This window comes from Physeter macrocephalus, chromosome 7, assembly GCF_002837175.3.
Source record: "Physeter macrocephalus isolate SW-GA chromosome 7, ASM283717v5, whole genome shotgun sequence".
Taxonomy (NCBI): Eukaryota; Metazoa; Chordata; class Mammalia; order Artiodactyla; family Physeteridae; genus Physeter; species Physeter macrocephalus.
In genome coordinates, this window is record NC_041220.1 from 150,792,075 (window position 1) to 150,819,004 (window position 26,930).

Sequence of the window (26,930 nt, forward strand, 5' to 3'; positions counted from 1 at the left end):
GGTACGCGGGCCTCTCACTGTTGTGGCCTCTCCCGTTGCGGAGCACAGGCTCCGGACGCGCAGGCCCAGCGGCCATGGCTCACGGGCCCAGCCGCTCCACGGCACGTGGGATCCTCCCGGACCGGGGCACGAACCCGCGTCCCCTGCATTGGCAGGCGGACTCTCAACCACTGCGCCACCACGGAAGCCCATGTTTATCTATTTTATATGTACTAGTCTGTATCTGCTAATCCCAAACTCCCAATTTATCCCTTCCTCCCCAGTTCTTTCTGAAGGACATTTTTCATTTTACGTTTTATAATATCACACCCCGAGATAGTCACATTTTTCAGTGGCCAATCTAGGCACTAGAGGGATTAAGTCAAGTGCACAGACAGCCTCCGTGTTCTCAGCATCTTGTAATTTAAGGCCAAAGCAAAGTGGAAATGTTGAGAATTAAAGGCATAAGTTAAATTAAGAGATGAGAGAGCAGCTTGACATTACAGTGCAATGCCGCGATCTTCTCCTTCGAGCTCTGCGTTGTTACAGGACTAGCCTGTGGGCGCTGGACCAGGGAAGCAGTGGCGTCACAACGGAACAAGATACGTGCCCCACACCACAGGCAGAAGTCTTGGAGGGGAGTGCCGTTAGCCACTCCGTCCCTTTACAGGGAGGAAGCTGCCGTGATGGGGGATAGGGACTGACATCCTACAGATGGAACAGGCCTCGCCCAGAGGACAGGGAGGCCATGGCAGGGTGGGGGGAGTCCCATCTATGCTCAGAACTGAAGTATAGAAGATGAGCAGCCTGGCCGAGAGGCAGGCGCTGGGGTTCCCACTGGAGGATAAAGGATCGTCACTCAGCGTGGACCCAGACCTGAAGGACCTTCCCCTCTGAATGCCTAGGAAGTCTGGCATGATTTCCTAAGGTGATGGACCACACCAGTCCTGGATAAAAGGTGGCAGGATGGCTTGTCCTGCATAAGGCGTCATCCTAGAAGTCAGCCCATAAATGAGTGTTGCTTTAGCGGAAAAAAAAAAAAGACACTCAGAGAGTGTGCGTGTCTCACGGCATGTCGTGTTTCCACGTTGCTGTGTGCCTTTTCCCTGGAGTCTGTGACCCCTTTGTTACTGATCCCTGGTAAATGCACCTGGGGCCCATCGTCCCTTTCCCCGGACGGTGCCGTCACCCCGTTCTCCCTGGGGCCATGTGGAAATTCGGCAGAGCCTGGTGAGAACTGGTTAGGAGCTTCTCTTTGGCTGTGGTTGGGAAGAGAATAGACAGGCTGCTCCCAGAGCTTTCTCGTTTGGGGCACGGAGGTAACTGGTGTGGGGCACACGTGACGGAGGGCGGAGACCTTGACCCTTGACCCTCCCACTCCTCACAGCAGCCCCTTGTCAGGACTTGGCTTCTCTCCTAAATCAGCAGCTCAGAGCCCCCAGGGGGGCATGGGTGGCCCCCCGGAGAGGGCAGACCTGGATGATTTCATCCTCAGTGTGGTTCTGTTGTCACTGAGTCTCGGTGCTGTGTCCCCTTCCTTCCCCCTGTCCCATCGCAGTTTCCCTGGATAAGTGACAAGTGACTCACTGCACAAAGCCAGAGAGAAAGCTTTCTTTTCAGGGTCGCGATGAATGACCTGAGTCTTTGTTCCAGGACTCCCAATATCGACCGCTTGGCCAGAGGGGGAGTGAAGCTCACGCAGCACCTGGCAGCATCGCCCCTGTGCACACCCAGCAGGGCAGCCTTCATGACGGGCCGGTATCCCATCCGCTCAGGTACCCAACCTCCTGGTTCCGTCGCTGCGGCCCTGGTCCACCTCCCAGTCCTAATGCTTCCCCTGTCTTAATGGTGGGTTTCTCCTGGCTTAGGAATGGCGTCTCGGTCCCAGGTGGGAGTTTTCATCTTCTCGGCCTCTTCCGGAGGGCTTCCCCACAGTGAGATTACGTTCGCCAAGCTCCTGAAGAATCAAGGCTATTCCACAGCTCTGATAGGTACGGGCAGCTGGTGGCGGGGGAGGCGGGGGGTGGGGGCGAGGACCTGGGTGAGTGGGAAAGTGGGGAGGGCATGAGAGCAGCCTTCTTTAGGATGAACTGACTGATAGAGTTTGCACAAGTGTAAATAGGGAAGAAATTATTTCAATGCTCAATTCAAACACCATGCATCTATATGTACTATTTGAATGTGTAGATGTGTGTCCTGATTTATGTATGTGTGTGTGTGTGTGTGTGGATGGATGGATGGATGGATGGTGGATGGATGGTGGATGGATGCATGGATGGTGGATGGATGGATGGATAGATGGGCGGATGGATGGATAGGTGGGTGGATGGATGGATGGATGGATGGGTGGATGGATGGATGGGTGATGGATGGATAAATGGCGGATGGATGGATGGATGGATGGGTGGATGCATGGATGCATGGATGGTGGATGGATGCAAGGATGGTGGATGGATGGATGGATGGGTGATGGATGGATAAATGGCGGATGGATGGATGGATGGATGGGTGGATGCATGGATGCATGGATGGTGGATGGATGCAAGGATGGTGGATGGATGGATGGATGAATGGTGGATGGATGGATGGATGGATGGTGGGTGGATGATGGATGGTGAATGGCTGGTGAATGAGTGGATGGTGGATGGATGAGATAGAAAGATGAGACAGATGACAGAAAACAGATAGAGAAATGGATAACTAATTATGCACACACAAAGCACGCAAAACTACACACACACACAAACACACACACCATACTATGGATAAAGGTTTTCATTTTACATTTAAGTACTAAAATTGCGTCTGAAGTTTTCTCGGTTGACATTCCCACTAATTTTATCCCCTTAATAGGAATGAATCCTCTCCCCTTTCACTTGATAAACTTGGGTCTATGAAGGTCATCAGAGGAACCCTAGAACATCTCCTGGGAGCAAAATGACCGGTCTCTTTCCTCCCACATTTTATCAAACCACCATCAGTTTTCTCTTGTGTGAGGCACTCCCTAATTTAGTGATACAGTCACATTTCATTTTTATTCTATTTTATTATTTGGCCACACTGCATGGCATGTGGGATCTTACTTCCCCCACCGTGGCTCGAACCCGTGTCCCCTGCAAGTGGGAGCGTGGAGTCTTAACCACTGGACCTCCAGGAAAGTCCCGTACAGTTCACATTTTATAAGAAATGTTTATAGGTGTTTAAAATAATTGCTGAGTTAGGAGTATGATTTCCTCATGCCTCAGCGGTTACGTAAGGATTCATTTCCACTTCTAACATTTCAGGGACAAAATCAAGTTGGTTTCAAGACTTTCCTTTTAAGGAATTGTCTTTAAAAAAAACACATTTCCCCAGAAAACATTGGTGTTCATCTATGTAGTTTTGTCTCCTGCCTTTGAAGTATGTGAGGTGTGTCTTTCATTTTATTTGTATTTTTTCCAGTCACTAAATCCCCTCTTGTTTTCTGGTGGAGAGAGTGGTTCCTACCCTACCGTTTGTGGAAACGGTAGAATCGTTTTGGCTGATGAATAGGCAGAAAGAGGCCACTTTCCAGCACGCGGGACTCAGAAGCTGACCTTCGCGTCGGCGTGTCCATTGGGACTAAACATGCCGCCTGTTTGTTTGTCTGCTCAGGGAAGTGGCACCTTGGCACCAGCTGTCGCAGCAGCACGGACCTCTGTCACCACCCCTTGAGCCACGGCTTCGACTATTTCCACGGGCTGCCCATGACCAACCTGCGGGACTGCAAACCGGGGGCAGGCAGCGTGTTCACCAGGGCCTTGAGGCTGCTGGTCTTCACCCCCCTGCAGGTTATCGCCATCACACTGCTGACCCTGGCCATGCTCAGGTGCCTGGGGCTCGTCCAGGTGCCCCGCTGCGTCTTCTTCTGCCTCTCCTTCCTGGCCGCCCTGGTCCTTGGCACCCTGCTGTGCTTCCTGCATTACTTCCGGCCCCTGAACTGCTTCCTCATGAGGAACCGTGACATCACCCAGCAGCCCATGTCCTACGACAACCTCACGCAGAGGCTCACGGCGGACGCGGCCCAGTTCATACAACGGTTGGTATCGCCTCCCAGCCCGATGCTGCCTGGGCTGCATGTAATATGCTCTTTCAGGTGTGTCCATGGAGGTGGAGGAACCGGGGTGGTCCTTTGAGCTATGTTTCCCCTTCTGTGGTTGGGGGATTTCTCCAGCTGGGCATGTATTGGGTCGGGGGGAGCGGGTCGGGAATTGCGATGACGTGGGCTCCCCCCAGAGATGCTTTGCCAGTTTCCCGCACGTCCTCTGCTTATGAGGCCATGCCCCAAAAATGTCTGGGTGACAACGGGGACCTTAAGGCATCACCACGGTCTTTACTCTTCAGGTGTGTGATTAAGAGAGGAAAGGTCACGTGTATTGTTTACTGTAGATGTTACACGATATAAACAACGTGAGGAGATCCAAAATACTCTGGGCACGTCTCTGAGAAGAGCAACTCTGTGAGTCAACTGGGTGAAGCAGATGATCTCTTGTGAGTCTGTTGGGGCCTCTTGAGTTTGTAGTTTTGGTGTTTGCAGTCAGCAAAGGGGGTAGCCATCCACGGAGGGCTTGACAACAGTTTGTCTCAGGAACACTTGCTATTAAAAACGAACAAAATTGTTTTGTTGCCTTTGAAAGTTTAGAGGGTAGTTCTATGGAGAAAGGTGGGAACTCGGTGTGAAAATCAGATGTTTGGCCTTGGTGGTTATTTGCCCTGCCCACGAGAGCAGGTCTGTTCAGGCACCAGAGAGTGGAGGAAGATGGCAGCATGGCATGATGAAGGACGTATTGATAATTGGATTCTTAAGAGAAAGGGGAAGATGTTCAGCTGGCCATCACGCTGGTGAACATCTGTGTCCGTGATTTTGAACATGGAGATACTGTTGAGCTATCAGTGCCCACGTTCAGCCTACCCATCGGCCCGCACAGCCAGAGGCGGGCATCACTGGACCGGACACCCGCATCGTGGGCGCGGCGCTTGGTGCAGATCTGTCCCTTGTGGGATTGCCTTTGATAGCTCAGTACGTGGTGGCATAGAAAATTGGATCGTTGGACCTTCCCACAGGTAGGCCAGGAAGGGAAGAGGAGAAAAGCTCTTGACCGTAGGTGGAGAATTGTGAGTCCTCAGACTTTGTGTAGGGAGGTGCTGGGGTGCTGGCTGAATCTGAAGATTGTCAGTCTTACCTGGAGGAATTCCTACTGAGGAGTTCTAAGGTAAGGCTTTGCATCTCCCTGTTAACAAGCTCCCCTAGAGTTCTAAACTCCTGGAGAACACTCTGAGAAATACTAGAGCATCTGTGGGTTTTTGCTGTTAGAGAACGGCACCATCACTAAGCTGCCTAGATTTTTCTAGAAAGCGGTGCTAACCTGATCTAATGCAGAAGCTTTGGAACTTCGTAAGACATACATTTTACACCATCATCCAGTAAGATGTCCTACACAGATGTTTAAATGAAGTAAAAAGTTTCCAGAAAGGATTTATTTCTTCAGAGTGATCACTTCTGACACTTCCTACCTGATTCCCTTCTGTTTTATTTTTTTTTTAATTATCTGGTTGTGACACGAAATTAATGTCATGACTCAACAGTGGGTCCCAGTCTGCATGGTAGACAAAGCTTTTACCTCATGGGTTAGCCTTACAGTATTTTACCAGTAAGAGAACGGCCATCCCGAGGTACAGTGGTGCTCTGTGGATGGCAGACCTACCCATTTAAGCCAGAATACAACCGTCTGCTCTTTGGCAAACTTGCTGAAGCAGCGGAACCCTCCCCTGTCCCTGTCCGTTGACTATCAATCCCTCAGAAACCTATGGGGAGGAGGTGAATAATACAATGCTCCTTATAAAATCACAGGCTTCAGGAGGGACCCTCAACTTCCAGGGTGAGTCACATTTTGACAGCATGTGGTATTTGGACACAGATGATTGAATCTATAGGATATATGAATAGTCATATGATTAGGAGGAATTTTAACGGGTTCCTTGGCTTATGACTTTGGGACGGGATCGAAACAAATTTGATTAGCCTAAGGGTATTGAACCTCAACCAGATTATCTTTGTTTAACTTTAATTTCATTTATTTTTTATTGAAGTATAGTTTATTTACAATGTTGTGTTACTTTCAGGTGTACAGCAAAGTGATTCTATTATATATACTATAGATATACTATGTAGATATATAAATTCTTTTTCAGATTCTTTTCCATTATAAATTATCACAAAATATTGAGTACAGTTCCCTGTGCTCTACAGTAGGTCCTTGTTGTTTATTTGTTTTATGTATATGTTTTGTGTGTCTATGTTGATCCCAGTCTCCTAATTTATCCCTCCCCACCCCTTTCCCCTTTGGTAACCGTAAGTCTTCTATGTCTGTGAGTCTATTTCTGTTTTGCAAATAAGTGCATTTGTATCACTTTTTTAGATTCCACATAGAAGTGATATCATGGGGTATTTGTCTTTCTCTGTCTGACTCACTTCACTTAGTATGATCATCTCTAGGTCCATCCATGGTGCTGCAAATAGCATTCTTTCATTCTTTTTTATGGCTGAGTAATATTCCATTGTATATTTATACCACATCTTCTTTATCCATTCATCTATTGATGGACACTTAGGTTGCTTCCATGTCTTGGCTGTTGTAAATAGTGCTGCAATGAACATTGGGGTTCATGTTTCTTTTCAAATTAGAGGTTTCATTTTTTCTGGATATATGCCCAGGAGTGTGATTGCTGGGTCATGCGGTAACTCTTATTTTTAGCTTTTTAAGGAACCTCCATACTGTTTTCCATAGTGGCTGCATCAACTTGCACTACTACCAACAGTGCAGGAGGGTTCCCTTTCCTCCACACCCTCTCCAGCATTTATTGTTTGTAGACTTTTTGATGATGGCCATTCTGACCAGTGTGAGGTGATATCATTGTAGTTTTGATTTGCATTTCTCCAATACTCAGCGGTCCAACCAGTTTATCTTTATCTTATATTGGGGTTTCTGCAGTTTTCTTCCGGAACTAGATGTTTAGGATGCTCTAGCAACACCATAGTGGGAGGTTATGCTTATTGAATTATTTGAAAAGGGTTTAGTCTTTAAATAGGCGATTCTAATGTAAACGACTATTGCCCACATTGGAGCAATGCATAAATTGGTCAGTATTAGTGACAATACTACCATGTGTGTACCATGATGTCATTCACAAAAAAAAACTTCTCATATACATTATCTGAAGATTCAAAGATTTTAAACATCTAGGTAAAATCATCCTTGGGTAACATCATCTTCCTGTGTTACAGGAGATATCTGATTTGCTGAATTGTTATTTTCAGGAATCTAGAGAGAATGGCCTTAGTATGGTACCAGCGAATCATAACAGATTGTGACACTATCATATTTATAAAAATTTTTTTCAAGGTTCTGAAGGCATTTAAATGTGTATCTCTTTGAACGGAATATCCTGAGTAATTTGGGCAGGCCTTACCACCTCTGTGAGACATGGTTTCAGGGCTCCTCAGAAGCAGAAGAAAGAAAACCTCATCCAAGCAGTAATGGTGTTTGTGAAATTTATTCAAATGGTCTTGAATCAAAATTTCCCGATTGAAACCAGTGCCTTATTTCAGTGTATTGATTTAAAAACCAGTTTTGGGGTACACAGATCTCCCTGGGTTCATTTGTTGGAGGTGAGGAGGAAAATGATTTAAACTCTCATTTCTAAAATTTATCTTCTCTCTCTGAGCTTGTGGATGAAATGATTTATACTCAGACGTTTGTTCTCGAGATACTGACTTGTGATGTGAAGATACAGATGACAAGGGCATGAGGGGATGTTGCTTTATTGGTTTGTGATTGTCTCAGATGACGTCTGCTTAGCCAAATTTAGGTACGTGCCCGGGATTACAAGCAGGTGTTTCCAAGTTGAGGAGAGTGACGGTGTGGAATATATAACTATGCGCTCCACGGTCCCTCACCCTCATTTACTCTTTTAGGGATAGAACTTATCTTGGGAAGATGCTTCTACTATTAGAGACCCAGATAACTAGCTCAACATATGTTTTAAGCTGTATAGTAATTCGAGACAGGTCATCCTAAACACACTTTAATTAGCAAGAAATCCTTGTTGCTCTGACAGGAAGGAATGACCTGTAGATTTCTTAGAGATACTTAATCCTCCTTATGTGCCCTGAATGAAGGGCCCTTCAGTCATTCCAGCTTTCTCCCTGGTCATGCCTCTTATCCATGCTTTGTAAAACAGATCCAGCTTGGGTGCCCAGCTAGGGGTGTGTTCAAGTTTTAGCAGATACTGGTTAGATATACGCCAGGCCCTGTGGATGTACACGTATTCTTGGTCACGTTTCATACCCCTCACCTCTTACTTGCTACAAAAGGACCCTGGAAGATGGGTAAAGAGATGTCTTCTTGTGGAGGAATTTGAGGCTCCGAACTTTGGAGTGAGAGCAAAAGCCCCACAGGGAATAGTAGATAGCGGGTTAGAACCCATATCTAACTCTCTGAGGGCTCTCCTGAGTGGACCATAAAGAGCTTGCTGCCTTCTTTGCTTCCACATCTACTCTGCAGACTTACCAGTAAGGTTCGAGTGTGGATTATTTGGAAGAAAACTAGGAAACTCAATACCCCTTCTCCAAATGGAAGCGTCCAGGTCCCATGCCCCCAAAGGAGGACACACCTGGGAATTCTTAGATACTCACGTTCATAGTACAATCCTTACCGTGGCGAAGGAGAAGTGGCTGAGTATTCCGAAAAGATGTAGGCTACGTGGTGACGGGGTGAATTTAGCAAGTTAATTTTGTTCCCAAGGTAGTTTTGTAGTTCAAGTTGAACTGCATCGAAAAAAGTGCGATGCCAGCGGGTGGAAAGAGATTCACGTTTCCAATCGTCCTTCATAGAGAGAGGTGAACCCGGGTCATTTTTGCCACGGCAAGAGCCAGATTTGTGGGCCCCTTCCCTCCGTAAAGTCACTGAAGCCGGCGTTTCGTTGCTAGAAAAAGCATTTCAGTTGAAAGGAACCACTGTGTGTTTCTCTGCCAGTAAAGACACCCTCACTCTGAAGAAATATTCCAAAATGATGACTTTCTACAAACCCACATAATTTATATAGTTTAGGGTATCCAGTTACTGGATTCATAAATGCATATGAAATCTACCAGGCGTGTTCTGTTCTCCAGGTCCTGGTTTATAGAAGTTGCATTGACATTACACACACACCACACACACACACACACACACACACACACACACACACGCTCACACACACACACGTGTGTGTGTGTTTGTAGCTTTAAAGCCTATAATCAAAAGTGAAATCAATGCTAACCATTTTCAGGTAAGCTCATTTTCAGATATTTCTTGTGCTTCACGAAAGTGTCCTTTAGGGTCTACCAGAAAATAAGTCCAAAAGCTGGAAATGACATAGCGTTCTACTTTTCATCGGATTCCCCAGAGTTGTAAGATCCCCTTTTCTAACTTTACCAAACCCTGATCCCTGACCTCTCCCCACAAGGAAGCCACGTGACATCAGAATTATGGGGAGTATGAGTGACTGCAGGCAATAACATCCACAGGGAAATGTCCTGCCCTTGGTGGGGAGTCACGGGGAAGAGCCCCCACCCCCCAGCCTTTTCTGCAGTCTGCAGTTTTACAGTAAATGAATATGCCGTCGTACAAGCATCGCTTGGGTCATGGTCACGCCCTCAGACCTGTGACAGCTGATAAATGTATCATTGGATAGCTGACCTTTTATCCTGTCCTGGTGCCGTCAGCGTTTCGCTCACTCAGGGCCCCGAGATGCATTTACAGGGCACCTCCAGCCTAGCCTTTCACCTTGCCAGCTGGGCTGTGGTCTCAGTGGCCGTGGTGAACAGCTGTGATGGGACACAAAGCTTCTTTGGAGCAAAGGGATCATTTTATTAGTTTAAATAAGAGTTTAAGCCAGAAAAGAATAGGGGCTACATTGACTTTAGTTCTTGGTGAGAAAAGTAAATCAGATGAAAGGTTAAGGGCAACCCACAGGGAGACACACGCGTACAGACACGTTCAAAAGTGGAAAGGTTAAATAATCAAAGAATTGTCTTGTTCAATAAGGGTAGATGCTACTTGATTGGTTTCCTTTTTTTTTTTTAATATTTATTTATTTATTAAGCCGCACCAGGTCTTAGTTGCAGCATGTGGGCTCTTAGTTGCGGCATGTATGTGGGATCTAGTGCCGTGACCAGGGATCAAACCTGGGCCCCCTGCATTGGGAGCACGGAGTTTTAACCCCTGGATGACCAGGGAAGTCCCTTGGCTCGTTTTCTAACTTTCATCCGGCAAAAGGACCTGAATTGAGGAACGGGGAGTGGTTCTTTGGATGCGCCCCTCCTTCCAGGCTGAGCAAGCTGCAAGCGGAACGCAGTTCTGGAGGATGCTTGTCTTTAGCCATCCTGGGTCCAGGCCCACGGCATTCCCACCTGAATGGGGTCTGGATAAAGCGCGCTCGAACCTTCCCTTTTTCATCAAACCCCCAGATCTCTTGGGTGCCCCAGGATCATGACCCAAACGGGAATCAGGAGGCGTGAGCTTTGGTACATCAGGCGTTCAGGCGCAAATACGCGGAGGCCCAGGCTGGCAAGGAAATGCGGGATGAGGCTTGGGGCCCGAGGGAGCTGGATTTGGTGCAGCCCATTCGGATGGCCGACTCCTGAGGGCTCCCACTAACCGCTGTCCCGAAGGAGTGTGGGTGGTACTCCCAACATCCCAACGTTCCAGAGAAATCAGAAATAGCGATTTGCGTGTGTGCGAGAGACTATTTCGGGGGATTTTTTTAAGTTGGAAATTTCTCGATTTTTAAAAGTATTGGCCTGGTTGTTTAGCATTCGGTCCTGATGTTGAGTGAGTTGCTGTGTGCTCCACGTCTTAGAAGGGATCCGCATTATACTCACCTCCCTGGTTCCCTCTGGCGAAGCGTGAGGGTGGTCTGCTCACATCCCGCATGTGCTTCTTTCGTGGGTCCAGGCTGGGAGGGAACCCGTAGAACAGATGACCTATCTTTATATTGGACATCCACCTACTAACAGAGGTATCCCAGACAGGGCAGACTTCCTGGCATGGGGTAGCACAGGCAGTCTGGTTTGTTTCCCTTGGAGGGTGCATTCAAGGGGGCACACCCCCATGCTGTTGTACCCCCATCCGTTTAGGGCACTCCTGAGCACTTGGCATGATTTCTCAGCCATACTTCCTCTACCTGCTTCCAGGGCAAGTCACGATGAACCCTTCGGCGAGGTGGTCCCCACTCATCGCCCACCTGCATTGTCCCCAGAGATAGTCTGTGAGGATCCTTGTGTCCGCTTAACTGGGCGGGGGGCCTTCTCCAGAGAGGAAGGGGCTCCGTCTAGAAAGCTGAGAGTGGACAGGGCCTCTCGTCAGTTTGTCGTGAGCCTGTCCTCTTTGCCAGGGACCAAAGGGGGCATGCATAGACTTGAAGGAGGGGGACGATGAAGAGGAAGAAGACAAGAAACAGAAGCAAAAACAGAAGAAGAAGCAGAAACTGAGGAAGCTGCAGGAACAGGCGCAGTTTGGAAATCCATCTTCTTCCCTCGTGTCAAAGCTCCTATTACAACGGTTTCAATGGTTACTTCTTTCCTACTACCTGAAGCGTAAAGAAATTTGACTTTTCTTCCCACAGATGTTCAATACCTCTGGGTTAGGATACTTAACGAATGAACGCCAGGTAATTGAAAATCGGAAGCATCAGAGAATCTTCCCACCACCTGTTCCGGAGTGGGGCGTGGGGCTGACCTCAAGCCCTTTGGTTGAAGTTCAGCTGTGCGTGGAGGGTTGAGCCGGATCATGGATGGTGTCCATAGTCGGGCGTCCTTACTGTACCCCATTGTGGGTACAAAGCCATGTAACCTATAGGAGTCACACAGAGTCACAGGCGAGGCTGTCTGTGAAGGATCGTCTCACAAAGAGAGCCCGTCGTGAAGCTTCACAGATGAGGCCGTTGTGGGGAAGCTCGGGTGCTTGTGGGGAAGCAGGGGTGCTTGTCATAGCTGGGGGGACGCCAGCATGACTAAAGTCAGGGCAGCATCTTAAATCTCATTACACAAACCGACTTTCAGACCTGGGTATCTTGTTTCTTTTCCCTCTGTTTTTGTGGGGAAAAGGTGGCTTTCATGGTTTTCCTGTCTTTGTTTTTATATTTAAGATATATCTTTCGTTTTTCTGTGGTTTTGGAAATAGCATGTGCTACTTTAAAAAATCAAAGCAGTCTAAAAATATAAAGAAGTAGAAAGTTAAAATCGTTCCCAGTTTTTCCCCCCCTCCCAGCTAGTTGTCATCCTATTAGTGGTATCTTTCAGTTAGTGGTAAAAATCCATATCGTGGGGTTTTTGTTTTTAAAAATGTATTCTGAAGTGTTTTCAGTGAATCGTTTGGGGCCACATGCCATAGAAAGTGTGTTTTTAAAAGCTCACCAGGTAAGTACACAGGTTACGTCTCTGCCATTGTCCACTCCTGTATCTGAATAACATCCGGGGGACAATGGCTCAGACTCCGATTCATTTATGGAAAGCGTTCACATACACTGGCGCACGGCGGGAACTTCTGGAATCTCTCTCTCTCTCCAGGAGTGAGTTCTGACCCCTACCAGGTTGAGATTCACTCTCCTTCTCTGTATCCATCCTCTGATGTGCTCCATCATGGAACTTAAAGCAGCTGAGACCCATTATTAATGGTCTTGTCTGAACTGTGGGTTGCTGATGGCAGGAGCCGGTCTAGCTTAACTTTATATTTGTAGTGCCTGGAGTCACGTGGGCAGAATAGATGTGAAAGGCCTGGATGGAGGAAGTGAACAGCCAGCAGTGTCCGTCTCTGTGCGTACAGAGTGGTGGTCACACGGACTCCGGCTGGGTGACTGTTGACACTGCTACCTGGTTTATGCCTTAGTCTGATCAAGAGCATCTGAGGGGTCTCAGAAGGAATCCACAGACGTCCCGGTTTGCATTTCCATCATTCCCTACGCTGAGTCAAACTTTGAGAAGAGGAACCTGATATGCAAGACCGTGGCAGACAGAAAAAAGATAATAATAACGCCATAGCCGTCTTCTTGCCGAGGTTTCAGTCACGTGTGGACGGAATGTAAATCTTTTTGATTCTGAGATTGGAGTGATGGCAGGTTGCCGGGAAGGTGCAGAGCTGCCTTCTGTATTTGTAACAAATAGAGGGAAGGCATGTAGCAGCTGAAAGTTCTATCTTTTCACACAGCGTGGGAGACAGTGGCAATAAATTTTCAAGAGAGTTGTTTACTGAAGTGCTTCAGCTAATAAAAAAAGGAGCTAAGCAGTTATGGAGAGATCTCCCTCCCACCCACTTGCTCCAGTGTCATTTAGTTTTCAAGGTCGTGGAGAGGAAGAGAGACCTGGGCCTTCTGAACGAGGGAGGATGGCCTTTCCTGCTCTCTTGAAGGATAAGGCTGAGCAAGGGTTCCCCCCACCCACCAAAGAGCAAGCTGTCAGTCACACCCCAGGGCGTGTGCAGGGCAGTCATGATGGATGTCTGTCCAGCCCACATGCCCGTACTCCATTGATCACACCTCTGTTCCCGGAGGGTAAATCTTCGTGGTTCGGAGTTTGTGCAGCTGGGTACGCTTCCCTAAATGTTCCAGGGTTGGTTTCTGTGTATAAAACCTCATCAGTCTTCTTGGACACCTAGCACCTTGGCTGGTCTCTGTCATGGGCAGTCTGCTGGATGCCAAAGAGATGATAGAAAAATAATGCTGTACCTAGGTGCATATTTATCATCAACGCATGAATGGCCCTCTGCCCTTCCACCCAGGGTCCCCCTACATTACCAGACAAAAATCACATCCCGTGGTCATTGATTGAGCCCCAAAGTGGTACCTCTTGGACTCAACTCAACTGTTCTTCCTGCCCTCGTTATGAAGCACGTTTGTCTTGGGCTCCCTTGTTTGCTTGCTGCTTGCACCCGCTTTATCCTTTGTTTTTTCATTCTCACCTCACGTTTTCAAATGCCTTCATCTTGTGATCCCTGTGATTATAAAATGCGAATAATGTTGATGGCTGCCTCTTTCCTCGGTTTTCTTTTTTTTTTTTTTTTTTCCAAGCTGTTGGGCACGCAGTAGCTCATCCTTCTCTGCCAATCACATCCTGCATTTTAAGTTATGACCGTGTACGTGCTTGGGAAATGGAGTTTAGACAAGCTTCCTTGTCTATTTTCCTTAACGCTAAGTCTAAAGATAAATGGGAGAGCAGATGAGCCTCAGGTGGCAGTGAAATTGTACCCATTCGTGATGTAACTGTCTATCTTGGGACGAGTATGAAGAGTGAGATTTTCTGTTCATTTTGGGAAATCCAAGCCAGTTTTTAGGGCTCTAATCTGCTTCTTGAGAAGGAGGTACAGTGTATCCAGGTGTGAGGAAACGTGCGCCCAGAATGACTAGGGTGGAAATTGAACAGGCCACCTGTGTGGCCAAAGTCCATGGTGTACCATGGCTTAGTCTCACTTCTTTCAGGGTCTTCGAGGGTATGTACCCTTTGAGGTAGCCAAGGGATGCCTTTGGTACACATGCCCATGCGAAGATCATCAGCTCGGATGACGGCTCCTGTGCGTCTGTCTGCACGTGAATATCTCTTCTTTTCTTTCTGAGAGGCAACAGTGAGATTTATACAACAGAGGTTGTGGGTTCTAATTCTCCTGCCTTCAAACTCTAGTTACTGAGAGAAGTGGGGCAAGCCACTTACAACCTTTTTCTTTTTTTGCCTTCTTAGTTGTGAAATAATAACAGTATTTCTTCATTTTATACTCTCGTAAAAGAAAAAAAAATGTGACAGAATTCATCTCCCAGCACTGGAAATATAAAACACTATTCAGGTAATCAACAACAAGTTGCTGAATTTGCTGTTTTCAGAGCACAGGAAGTGCCTGACTCACTCACAGTGTGTTCTTTTGTGTTTATTTTCTGTTCCCAAAAGCAAGCGACCTTGAAAGTGTGATGATCAGTAGATGTGAGCAGTTGACCCACAAGTGCAGTAGGAGCTGAAAGAACCCAAGTTGTATTCACATTAGGCAATTGAAAATGAATTTAGAGGAGAGTCATCCATTTATTTATTAGAGGTAAAGTTATGGCACTTGTGAGACCCAGTTGTAAGTTTGAAGTGGTTTGGTTATCATGAGGGGTTAGGTTAGTAAGTAAACATATACAAGCAACGTTGCTTAAATTAAATAGATTCTTCCTTTAGAACTTTTGCTTGTTGCTTGAATTAAATAGATTCTTCCTTTAGAAGTTTTGCTCGATGGCAAAGATGTCGAACACAGGGTGTGATTCCTCCAAAACAGCCAGAGACTTTTGACTTAGGTTATAAGCTTGGAGATATATATCTACATATATAGATAGACACACACACAGACACATATGTGTGTGTGTGTGTATATAAAATATTTATACATATATGTGTATATATATTATTTTGTATATATAAAATATATATACACACATATATATATATAATAATACCTGCTGTAGAGCGACTTTTACATGAACCACATTGCATTCATGAGTCCCAAGTAGTTCACTAAAGTTCTGGGTGGTACTTTTGAAGCTGAAAGAGCTAATGCAATATTTCATTGAATAACAGAGGTTTACGGAACCGACGCTACCTGCCAGTCATCGTGCTGGTGCCAGGAATCCACAGATGTAGATGACATGCCCTAGCCTGTGGTCTAGTGGGAGAAGGAGAGCATATAAATGATCCTTGGGTAGACCAGCAAAAATGCTTTATTAGAAATTACATTTATTCACCCATTAATGCATTCATTCCCTTCTTCATTTGTGCCCTGATAGCCTTCAAAAGGGCACTCACTCAGTATTCCCTTTTAGCCAGAAAGGAATTGCTGGTGGTCGCCTGGAATAAGGTAAAGGAGGAGGCTATTCCATGAAATTGAAACACAGCAATTGAGTGCATTTCTCAGAGGTCCACTAGGTGTCCAGAGGAAGTGATGTGACTTATTGATCCCTTTGAGCAGACTCGGGTGTGAACCCCCACACCTACCTACAGTAACCGTGCTGCCTGGCAGTTGTCCCAAGGACCACATGTGCACAGGGACTTTTAACGCTCCAGCATCTGTGCTTTCTCAACAATTCCACCAGAGTAGGCTTAGGTGTACTCTGAACTACGAAAAGCTTTCGCAATACCATCCGTCTCTCTCGACTAAAGTACAGGTTGAGGCCAGTTCAGAGGATGTTCCATTTAACTTCCAAAATTCAGTATTGACAATGGAGTATTCCTGCCAGGAGACTTGCTGTACAGTAGAAGGTGGGCAACACGGCGGCACGCAGAGTTGAACTGGCTTTCAGCTGTGGATCTAAGTAGTTGATAACTCAAGACACTGTCTTTACGAGGTAGGAGCGCGCGTGCGCGCGCGCGTATGTGTGTGCGTGTGTGTGTTTTCCAGAAAGAATACCGTTTTGTAGGTGCTTCAATTCAAATAAATTTCAGAGAGAGAGGGAAGGAAAGAATTCAAGAAAAAAGTAGGTCATTCTCCAATACATTTTTTTTTTTCTGAGCTGTCTCTTTGGAGAATATCTCAAAGACATAGCACATCAGTCTGCTGATCTGTAGAGGGCACAGTGAGTTACCTATGGAGAGAGACTTGCCATCCCCCAAATGAGAGATTCAGTATTCGGCATCATTCAATGGTGTTTTCTGAATTTTCAGACTGCATTGTGTGATCATAGGTTGATCGTAATCAGAATGGTGGCCACATCTCCTTTATCCGTTCATCCGTTGATGGACACTTAGGTTGCTTCCATGTCCTGGCTCTTGTGAATTGTGCTGCTGTGAACATAGGGGAATGGATGAGGAAGGTGTGGTACATCTATACGATGGAATACTACTCAGCCACCAAAAAGAATGAAATAATGGCATTTGCAGCAACATGGATGGAGCTGGAGATGATCATACTAAGTGAAGTCAGTCAGAAAAAGACAATTATCATATGATACTGCTTATACATGAAATCTTAAAAAACTGACACAAATGAACTTATTTACAAAACAGAAGCAGACTCACAGACTTAGAGAACAAACTTCTGGTTAGTGGGGAAGGGTAGCAGGGAGAGATAGATTGGGAGTTTGGGATTGACACGTACACACTGCCATATTTAAAATAGATAACCGACAAGGACCTTCTGTAGAGCACAGAGAACTCTGCTCAATATCCTGTAATAACCTAAATGGGAAGAGAATTTGAAAAACAACAGATACAGGTATATGGATAACTGAATCACTTTGCTGTATGCCCGAAACTAACACAACATTGTTAATCAACTATATTCCGATACAAAATAAAAATTTTTAAGAAGTTCACTGCCAGGGCTTCCCTGGTGGCACAGTGGTTGAGAGTCCGCCTGCCGATGCGGGGGACACGGGTTCGTGCCCCGGTCCGGGAGGATCCCACATGCCACAGAGCGGCTGGGCCCGTGAGCCGTGGCCACTGGGGCTGCGCGTCTGGAGCCTGTGCTCCGCAACGGGAGAGGCCACAGCAGTGAGAGGCCCGTGTACCGCCAAAAAAAAAAAAAAAAAAAAAAAAAGTTCACTGACATTAAGTCGGAGCTGATTTAATTTTCCTTAGTTAGTATGCTGAATCTGATATTATCGTTTGAGACTAAAAAATTATAAATGCCATTTTTTTTTTTTACCAAGGGAATAAACATTTTCACTTTCAGAATAAAAAACAACAACAACAACGGTGACCCACATGTTTATTTTGCTCTTGAATTTTTTTTTTTTTTTTTTTTTTTTTTTCTCAGGAATGCTAAGACCCCTTTCTTGCTTGTCCTGGCCTTCCTACACATGCACACGGCTCTCTTCTCTTCGAAGGACTTTGCCGGCAAAAGTAAACACGGCGCTTACGGAGATGCTGCTGAGGAAATGGATTGGAGTGTTGGTATGTGTACCTTTATCTTCAGTCTGTCCTGCAAATGTGACTGAGGACTTTTCCTGCTTCCATCTTATTTCCTCTCAGTTTCCACCTATGTCCCCAGTGCCTTTAGAGACAGCACGTGCTTTTTGTTTTTGTGTTTCAAAAAAAAGGAAGCCAAACAAACACTAACTGTGAAAGGTAAGTAGGGTATAAAAAGCACCTCAGCCCCGAGTCCATGCTTGTGGTTACCAATGGATACAGCACCAAGAGGAGTCTGGGTCTGTGGGCTGGTGATCAAAGAGATGAACGAAGAAAAGGACTCAAAGCATTAATCCTTATCACCACTTATTCTTTTAGCAATTCAACGTGAACAACCCCTTGTCTGTAGCAAAGTTAGGCACAGGGTAGATTCGGGAGGCAGAAGACTCGCCATGGGCTACGGCCTTGGTGAGTCTCGGTGCGGTAGCCCTGGGGTCTTCCATGGATGCTGTGAGCCCCACTGTGTTTCCTTCTCCAGCTTGTGTTCTTCTTGCTGCATCTGTGAGGATGGCAGGAATTGCCTTGCTCTCTGTGTCCCTTCTCCCTAAGCAGATTACCCTCCCTTCTCCCTAAGCAGATTACCCTATTTCTGAGAAACGTAGCATGTTTTTCAGAGATACAGGGAAGACTTCCTTCTGAGGTTTCCTTTTTAAACGGTGTCTTGCACATCGACGCGAGAACACGGTGACCGTGCTTTCTTCTGCACAGCTAAGCAGTCTCGGGTCTATTCCACAGAGTGTAGAGGAAGCCAGAGTATGTGGGTTAATAAGCAAAGGGATGGAAAATCAGTGGGTTCTGAACTTTGCATTCAATTCCTGTCTATCCCAGAGATGTCTCTTACGGTGACGTTGCTCGCTCCATCTGGACAAAATTGCACAAGATTGAGCAGATGGCACCCGTGAACAGGTTGCTTAAGATTTTTGCATATTTCCTTTCTTTTCCTTCCCCTCCACCCTCCTCTCGTTCTTCCTTCCTTTTCTTTTTATGCCCTGGATTGATAGTTTTTTCGTCGAGATGTTTTGGAGATGTTTGAACATGGCTGCAGTTTCTTGGTTGGTTTGTATTAAAAGCAAACTGAGCGTGATTTGGTCATCAACGTTGGGAATGACAAGAACAAGTTTTGTTTCATTTAAATCTTCTAAGGAGCACCGTCTTTTGGACAAGATCACAGTACCCTTATTCTAGCTTCTAGCTCTTTCTGTTACTATCTCCGTGAACTTGAGAGATGTCTTAAACCTTGGGCCTGATGAATTCAGACGAGGTAACTTCCAAGTTTCTTTCTTTTCTAACCTTCTCTGTGATGCTCTCAGATAACAGAAGTGAGCACAGATGATGAATCCGTACTAGGAAAAACAAAACCAGAACAACCTGCCTAATGAGATTCGTAAGAAGAATTCATTATACTTAGGGTTTTGACATACACCCATACAAGCCTGCCTTCTTTCATTTTTCATTCTTAAAACATTGCATGTAAATTAGTTTACATTTTCCACACCGTAGTAGTGTAAATCAGTATAGTACTTCGTAGTGTGAGTCAGTAGAATATTTTATCTCTTTAATGAGCGTTATCTGTTAGTGTAACAGGTTTCGTGTACAACTCTCTGATGTTTGTTGGCTATAGCAAGCAAACTCTTGCTGGTGTCATCACACTTACTGATTAATTTTTATTTAATTAGAGCAGTACATATGCCTACCCTGACTCATTAAAAAAGTCTAACTTCCAGTGTTTTCCTGCTACTGGTCCCTCTTGAATAAAGCAGAGAATGTTTTTTAATTTTTGAGATGTGCGTTAGACCCTGATATCATATTAATAGATGATTGTGTTCTTTTTTTGCCAAAAAATAAAAATCCTTCCCTTAAGCCATTACATTCATTTCTCAGGATGTTTCTGTTGTTTTACAAATACCTCTGAGCATTTAGAGGAGTATTCCTTCTTTCCAAAAAGAGCCTTTTATTGTCACACAGAAGGGGACTGTAGCACTCTGGATAATTATGTAATAAAATAACATGAGAGTATTGGCTTAAAAAGAAACGCTGCTAGTACCATGGGCAGCTGAGCTACAAGATGTTACCCAGAGAGGGCACATCTCTGTCCTTTAGAGCATTTTCTTTCTAAATGTTTGGAGTCACCATCGTTATATGGAGCATAATTTTCCCCGCTGTGGGTTTCTCTGTACCTGTAAAGGCAAATTCATAAAAAGAACCTTTCTTATTTAATTGTCCGCCATGGCCAATCTCACCCCATATCATGGTGCTGGATGGCCTTATTCTTACCTGTGTGATCGCTGTAGCTTGTATTGTTATCATGACGCAGGAAGGACTGACCGCACAGATGTGGTGTAAGGTCTATGCCATGGAGCTCGCGGTAAAAGCTGGCAGGGGTAGCTGAAATCCTGGAACTCGAATACTGCCATGCAGTTCGAGGGGTGGGCAATGTCCTAATGCTCACAGCCACCACCTCTGAAGTGCGTGCCCTGCACCTGGTCCGGGGCTTCACAGGTTTCCCCTCCCTTCGTGCCGTTAACAACCAGGGCAGCATTCCTGCTGCGTCAGAGTGGTATACAGTCGACCATAAGTCACAGGGAAAGAGCTGGTTCCTTCATTCATCACCTCTAGTAGATGCCGTTTTTGTGCCTAACATTTTTTTTTTTTTGAGGGAGAATGCAATGATGATGAGACCTTGGCTTAAGAGAATTTAGGGGCTCCTAAGGGATTTAAGATTCTTCCAGTTGAGCTCGTAATAACCCAGAGCAGAAAGGAATGAATGAATGTCCCGAGGGAGGTGCAGATAACGCTCGAGTGGTTTCGAAGGGGAAGGGCCTCCGTATGTGACCAGTGGCCGGCCTCACCATTTCAGCAGGGCACACCGACGGGTGAAGCCTTTGGGCAGTCGTGGCTCTATTGCCGAGTCTGATTTTCAGCTTCTCAAGCAGCGGAGCTTTGGGGGAGGAACAAATGGGTAAAATCACAGTGTTTTCCAGTGCACTGCAAGTATTGTTTCTTTGGGGGGGACGGGGGCGTGTCGTTCTAGCTGTTGTAATGACATCTTCCAGAGGCCTGTGAATGGGTCGGGGACAGAGGGGACGGGTGGAGGGAGGGAAGTGGTTCCCGCCAGTGGTTTGTTGCCTGTGACGTGTCCCCGTTACAGCGCTCACAGCTGCAGGGGGTCGGGTGGAACTTGCCTGCAATGGGCTTTTATTTTGCTCAGGATGAGACTAGCAAATTCTGTAACCTACAAAGAGAATGCAAGTCGAGAACAATGAGGTGAGCGTAAAAATAAATCTCTGACTTCAAATCAAACCCTTCAATTAAAAAAAATATCCCTGCCACTTCTAAGGGTTGGGACCCAGTGGCTTACGTGAGATGCTTTCTTTCAAACAAAAACACTAAGTCTTTTTCTTACGTGGAAGAAACACTGACCTTCTTAGTGGGACCCCGGAAGTCTTCAGGAGTTTGGTTGTCAATTGCTTGGGGTCTGTGATCTGGCACCCCTACGGGCCGTGTCTGATAAGGCAACCTCAGTTTCTCCTCCTAGTGATTTTCCCGTTGGGGCTCTGGGCAGTGCCACCGTCTGTGGGTACAGGAATGGAACAGCGAACCCAGCGGAAGGAAAAATAATGGATGAATTCATGAAAGGCGAGCTGGGGGGATGGTACAGAACGAATCCTTTTCCATACCTGCCGTGTAGTCAGCCATGTGCCACAGAGCTTTCTTGGCCATACGTCAAATCTGTCTTGACAAAGGGAGAATACATTGGAAAGCCTCATTTAGCAGGAGGTCAGGATGGTCCCAAGAACCTCAAGAAACCCAGGGAAACTCTGAAAATAAGAAGGCTTAGGGATTGGTCCAAGTCTCTCAAACATACAGCATAATTTTAAACAGGGTTTGGCTTATTGGACATGGGTCTCAGGAATGATCCATTTAAAAACGGACTGTTTCTAAAACTCTTGGCTTAAAATAGTTGCTGGAGTCTGAAATGCAGTGTGCGGTGAATAACCCCTCAGTGACAGGTGCATTTACTCAGGCTAAAGTGCTCTGGTTGAGTTTCTGTAGAAGGCATCTTCTTTAGAATGCTATAGACCAGGCCCATAGTAGGTACCCAGTAAATGTTTCAAGGTCAAGTCACGGGGAGCAGGTGCCTGTTAGTTGTAAGGCCCTGACTGTGGTGCTGGAATTGCTAGGAAAGCATGGCTTTTTGTTACACATGTGGATACTGGTCCAAAACGTGTGGGAGTGGATTCGATGGCTTTGCAAGAATATTAAAAGCAGTCGAGCACCCTGTGACTCAAGATTTATCTCCATCTTAACCCAGGATAAAAGTTTCAGAATCCACCTCCCTGTTTCTAGTTGTCGAGAACTAACATTGCAATGTCGATAGTCTTTGTCCTTCTTCTGTTCCACAGAGAGTGTCATCTGAGCTGTAAGGTTGTGTGTTTCGCTTGGGATTCAATACATCAATTTGCCGTCTTGAATGTTTAAAATGCTCTTATTCTTGATAAATGAGACCTTCTTTAAAACGTGAAAATCTGTACTCAGCCGTAAAAAGGAACAGAATTGGGTCATGTGTAGAGACGTGGGTGGACCTAGAGACGGTCACACAGAGTGAAGTAAGTCAGAAAGAGAAAAACAAATATCATATATTAATGCATATATGTGGACTCTAGAAAAATGGTACAGATGAACCTATTTGCAGGGCAAGAATAGAGACGCAGACATAGAGAGCAAATGTATGGACGCCAACGGGGGGAGGGTGGGGTGGAATGACTTGGGAGATTGGGATGGACATATATACACTACTATGTATAAAATAGATCACTAATGAGAACCGACTCTATAGCACAGGGAACTCTACTCAGTGCTCTGAGGTGACCTAAATGGGAAGGAAATCCCAAAAAGAGGCGACATATGTAAACGTAGAGCTGATTCACTTTGCTGTACAGTAGAAACTGACACAACATTGTAAAACAACTACACTCCAATTAAAAAACAAAAGTGAAAATCATGTGCTTGCTTCTGAGGCATCCTGAAAATGGAAGGGCAGGTAGGCATTCAAAGGAAGGGGAAAAAAGGAGGAATCCCCAAAAGAAAAATGAAAGAACAGCTAGAGGATGAGAATATAGACTAGGAGAAGTAGGGTCATGGCACTCAGGGGTGAAGAGCATCTCAAGAAGGAGAATTAGCACCAACCAGGACTTCTGAGACATCACGTAAGGAAGAGGTGAAAAGGGAGCAGTGCATTCAGCGACCGTGAACTTTAGGATTGCATCAGATTGCAAAGCGAGGGATATGTGAGGAGCTGGCGGTCAATGAGGTTGGATATTCCTTGTTTTTTAATTGAAGTATAGTTGATTTACAGTGTTGTGTTAGTTTCATGGATATTCCTTTCTAAGAAGCACAGGGATGACTTATCAGACTGTGTCGAGCTCAGCTGTGTTTGGAGACTGTGGTTTGAGTGTTGGCCTCCATATGTGGGGACTGAGTGGTTTTCAGTCCAATGCAGGGGCAGAGAGAAGGATCGTGGAGTTGACGGATGATTGAGATTTTGCTGGGGTATACCACAAAACACGACTGGACGTGAGAGTTGGGTGGTCATCAGGAGAGAGACTGGGCTGGTGGAGTAGGGGAGGGGAAGGAAGAAGGAAGGGGACTGGTGGATTTTGGGAGGTGACAGGTAGGAGGTCCAAATCGGATGGTAGGAAAGGTGTTGGCAGGCTAGGACAAGGTGAAAGTGTTTCCATTTCAGGAGTAGAACAATTCCAGCTGTTCCCAGATCCATGGCATGTATTTAGTTTTTTTTTTTTTTTTTTTTTGGCCACGCAGCATGGCATTCGGGATCTTAGTTCCCCGACCAGGGATGGAACCCGTGCCCCCCGCAGTGGAAACGTGGAGTCTTGACCCCTGGACCACCAGGGAGGTCCCTGCGGCATGTATTTAGGATGATGAGTGAAGGACTTGGGTGCACTCTTCTCACGTCAAGAGATGAAGTGTCTGGGCAGCCAGGGTGTTCAGCGGGCACCTTTGGGGTGACAGGGGTGCATGCACCAGAGATGGGGACCTTGGCCGTCCTGTGATTGTTAGGGCTGAGGAGCTTCATTCCCTTTCAGAGTGGCGGTTTACGGCTGGGCGGGGGGCTGGAGGGCTAACGGTGGGCTTTACAGGGAGAAATGCAGAGTCATTAGGGACCACGTGTTCAGGAGCTGCACTTCCAGTTCCATCAGTTAGACAGTCACACTCGAGGCTTGGAAATTATTGCAGGGGTGGGTCACCAGTGGAAGGTCCCAGTTTTTAAGAGGTTTCAGGGAGGAACAGGGGTGGCCCATGTGCTCTAAGAGCTCCCAGCCCTGCGCAGCAAAGCCCCATCTGTCAACTCAGGGGCACACAGAGGCGGTACTAAGAGCTGGGTGCTCGTAACACGTGGATCGTTGTCACTTTGTAGCCTTTGGGCCCGAGGTCGTGAGCACTGCTGGGGGTGCACTTTGAGGTCAGAGGAACCAGAACGTGGAGCGTTCCGTCATGAAACCCTTAAGCTTCCGAAGGAAAGCACGTGTATTTCCCAGTCTTCTGCAGCGGAGGTTGGAGGTGGTGGGAATTCTTAAATGTGTGTTTTTTTTTTTAATTTGCATTTTTGTTTAAAAATATGCTCTGCATGAAGGGGTACTCAACGTAGCTAATTATTAGAGAAATTCAAATAACCACAATGAGTCAGAATGGCCATCTGGCCCTCGTCAAAAAGTCTATAAATGCTGGAGAGGGTGTGCAGAAAAGGGAACCCTCCTAAACTGTTGGTGGGAATGTAAATTAGTGCAGCCACTGTGGAGAACAGTATGAAGGTTCTTTAAAAAACTAAAAACAGAGCTACCATATGACCCAGAGCTAATTATTAGAGAAATTCAAATAACCACAATGAGTCAGAATGGCCATCTGGCCCTCGTCAAAAAGTCTATAAATGCTGGAGAGGGTGTGCAGAAAAGGGAACCCTCCTAAACTGTTGGTGGGAATGTAAATTAGTGCAGCCACTGTGGAGAACAGTATGGAGGCTCCTTAAAAAACTAAAAATAGTTGCCATATGATCCAGCAATCCCACTCCTGGTTATATATCCAGAGAAAATCATAATTCGAAAAGATACATGCACCCCTATGTTCATTGCAGCACTATTTACAATAGCCAGGACCTGGAAACAACCTAAATGTCCATCGACAGAGGAATGGATAAGGAACATGTGGTACATATACACAATGGAATATTACTCAGCCATAAAAAAGAATGAAATAATGCCATTTGCGGAAACATGGATGAACCTAGAGATTACCACACTAAGTGAAGTAAGTCATGCAGAGAAAGACAAGTATTATATGGTACCACTTATATGTGGAATCTAAAAACTAAATGAATCTGTGTACAAAAGAGAAACAGACTCACAGATGTAGAAGACAAACTATGGTTATCAAAGGGGAAAGGGTTGGGGGAAGGATAAACTAGAACAAACTTAAAGGAAAAGATTGCTAGATTTAATGACAAAATCTGTCATTTCCTGATGTCAAAAGAAGAAGCTAGCCAGACCAAAATCAGTTAAAAAGGCTTTGCGACATCTATGTAAAATGAAAAGAAAATCTATGTGATAAAGAAAGAGCTCATACAAAGAAACTGATAAAAAGATAAATATCAGAAAAAATGAGTTGTACCCATTTGTAGTATCAGCTCACCACAAATTGCTAACATTATGATTTCTAAAAAAAAAACACGCCCCCCCAAAAAACTTTGTTAATGAGTGAAAGAGGGCATCTTATTATATTTTTTATTTTTTAAATTTTTTTATTGAAGTACAGATGAAGTAAAATATTATGTTATAGATGTACAGTATAGTGATTCACCATTTTAAATGTTATACTACACTTATGGTTATTATAAAGTATTGGCTATATTCCCTGTGTTGTACATTCTGTAGCTTATTTTATACCTAATAGTTTGTACCAAAACAGGGCAACTTTTTTGAAAGTTACATATGCCGTACCATATTGATTCCTAAAGAGGTCAGTTTTCTTCCTTTATTTAATTAAACAACAAAAATGCTGTTGTTGTTTATCAAGTGGGGTCAGTACATTTTCACAAGCCCTATCCTCCAAGGATGATATGGTAAGGAGCTCCAGCAGCTGAATTTTTCACGAAGTCGCCTCTGCTAACCATACTTCTGAGTTTAGCTTACAAAGTGTATTTTAAATATTCAGCCAGCACTTCTTCTGAATCCCAAGCCATCAATGACACAATTATTAAAACTCAACTCAAGCAACAAATTGGATCTCATTTTCTCACTGGTGCTTTCCTTCACGGAAAATTCCCTTTCGGAATTTTGAAAAAATTTTAAGTCGTCTGGGAGAGAGAGCAAGTGTACGTGTGTATGTGTGTGTTTACACTTGTCCTTTTGCATTTTCTCTTCAACTGCATCCTTAATAACACACCTTAAAGAAATGCATGAGTTTGTAAAATTTGCTTAATTCAGTAACTTCCGTGAGATGCTAATTCCCCAAAGTGTAAATTGAATTTTTTAAAAAGGAAATGCACCAGTTTATTCCAGACTATCAAATCTTAGCTGTATGCTTGGGATGGCAGCTTAGCTCTGAATCAGATAAACTATGACCTCCAGTGCTATCCCCGTAATCCCTGGTTACCGAGATAATCAGGAAACAGAGCCTGCAGACAGCATCATCCCTGAGACTTTTGACAGGGTCTGGTATTACAAAAACCTCTGCCTAATGAACAGATTTTTCATTCAAGCAGATCTAGACAGGAGAGAAATGAAATCCTTTCCGTTACAGACCACTGTTTACCTGAGTGCAAGATAAATAATGAGGTTTTGAAACTTGAAGAAAACATTGAACAGGAAATGATGGCAATCTGTACATTGTAAAGGAGTGACTAATACAGACCCACCTACATATCATTCTCTTTCCACGATTGTCAAATCTATTTAAT

At 45.3% G+C, this 26,930-nt stretch overlaps 1 protein-coding gene across 9 annotated transcripts in view; it reads left to right on the forward strand.

Annotated features, from left to right (window-relative positions):
- Positions 1-26,930, forward strand: part of STS (steroid sulfatase) — a 238,297-nt gene that overhangs the window by 90,695 nt on the left and 120,672 nt on the right. For all 9 annotated transcript variants that reach the window (XR_008617964.1, XM_055086301.1, XM_055086298.1 and 6 more), the window contains 4 exons: positions 1,633-1,754; positions 1,848-1,970; positions 3,613-4,036; positions 17,808-17,944. Coding sequence is in view for 8 of the 9 variants with exons in the window: in XM_055086301.1 (XP_054942276.1) it covers positions 1,633-1,754; positions 1,848-1,970; positions 3,613-4,036; positions 17,808-17,944 (806 nt within the window). In the remaining variant the exon portion in view is untranslated. The remainder of the gene's footprint in view (positions 1-1,632; positions 1,755-1,847; positions 1,971-3,612; positions 4,037-17,807; positions 17,945-26,930) is intronic.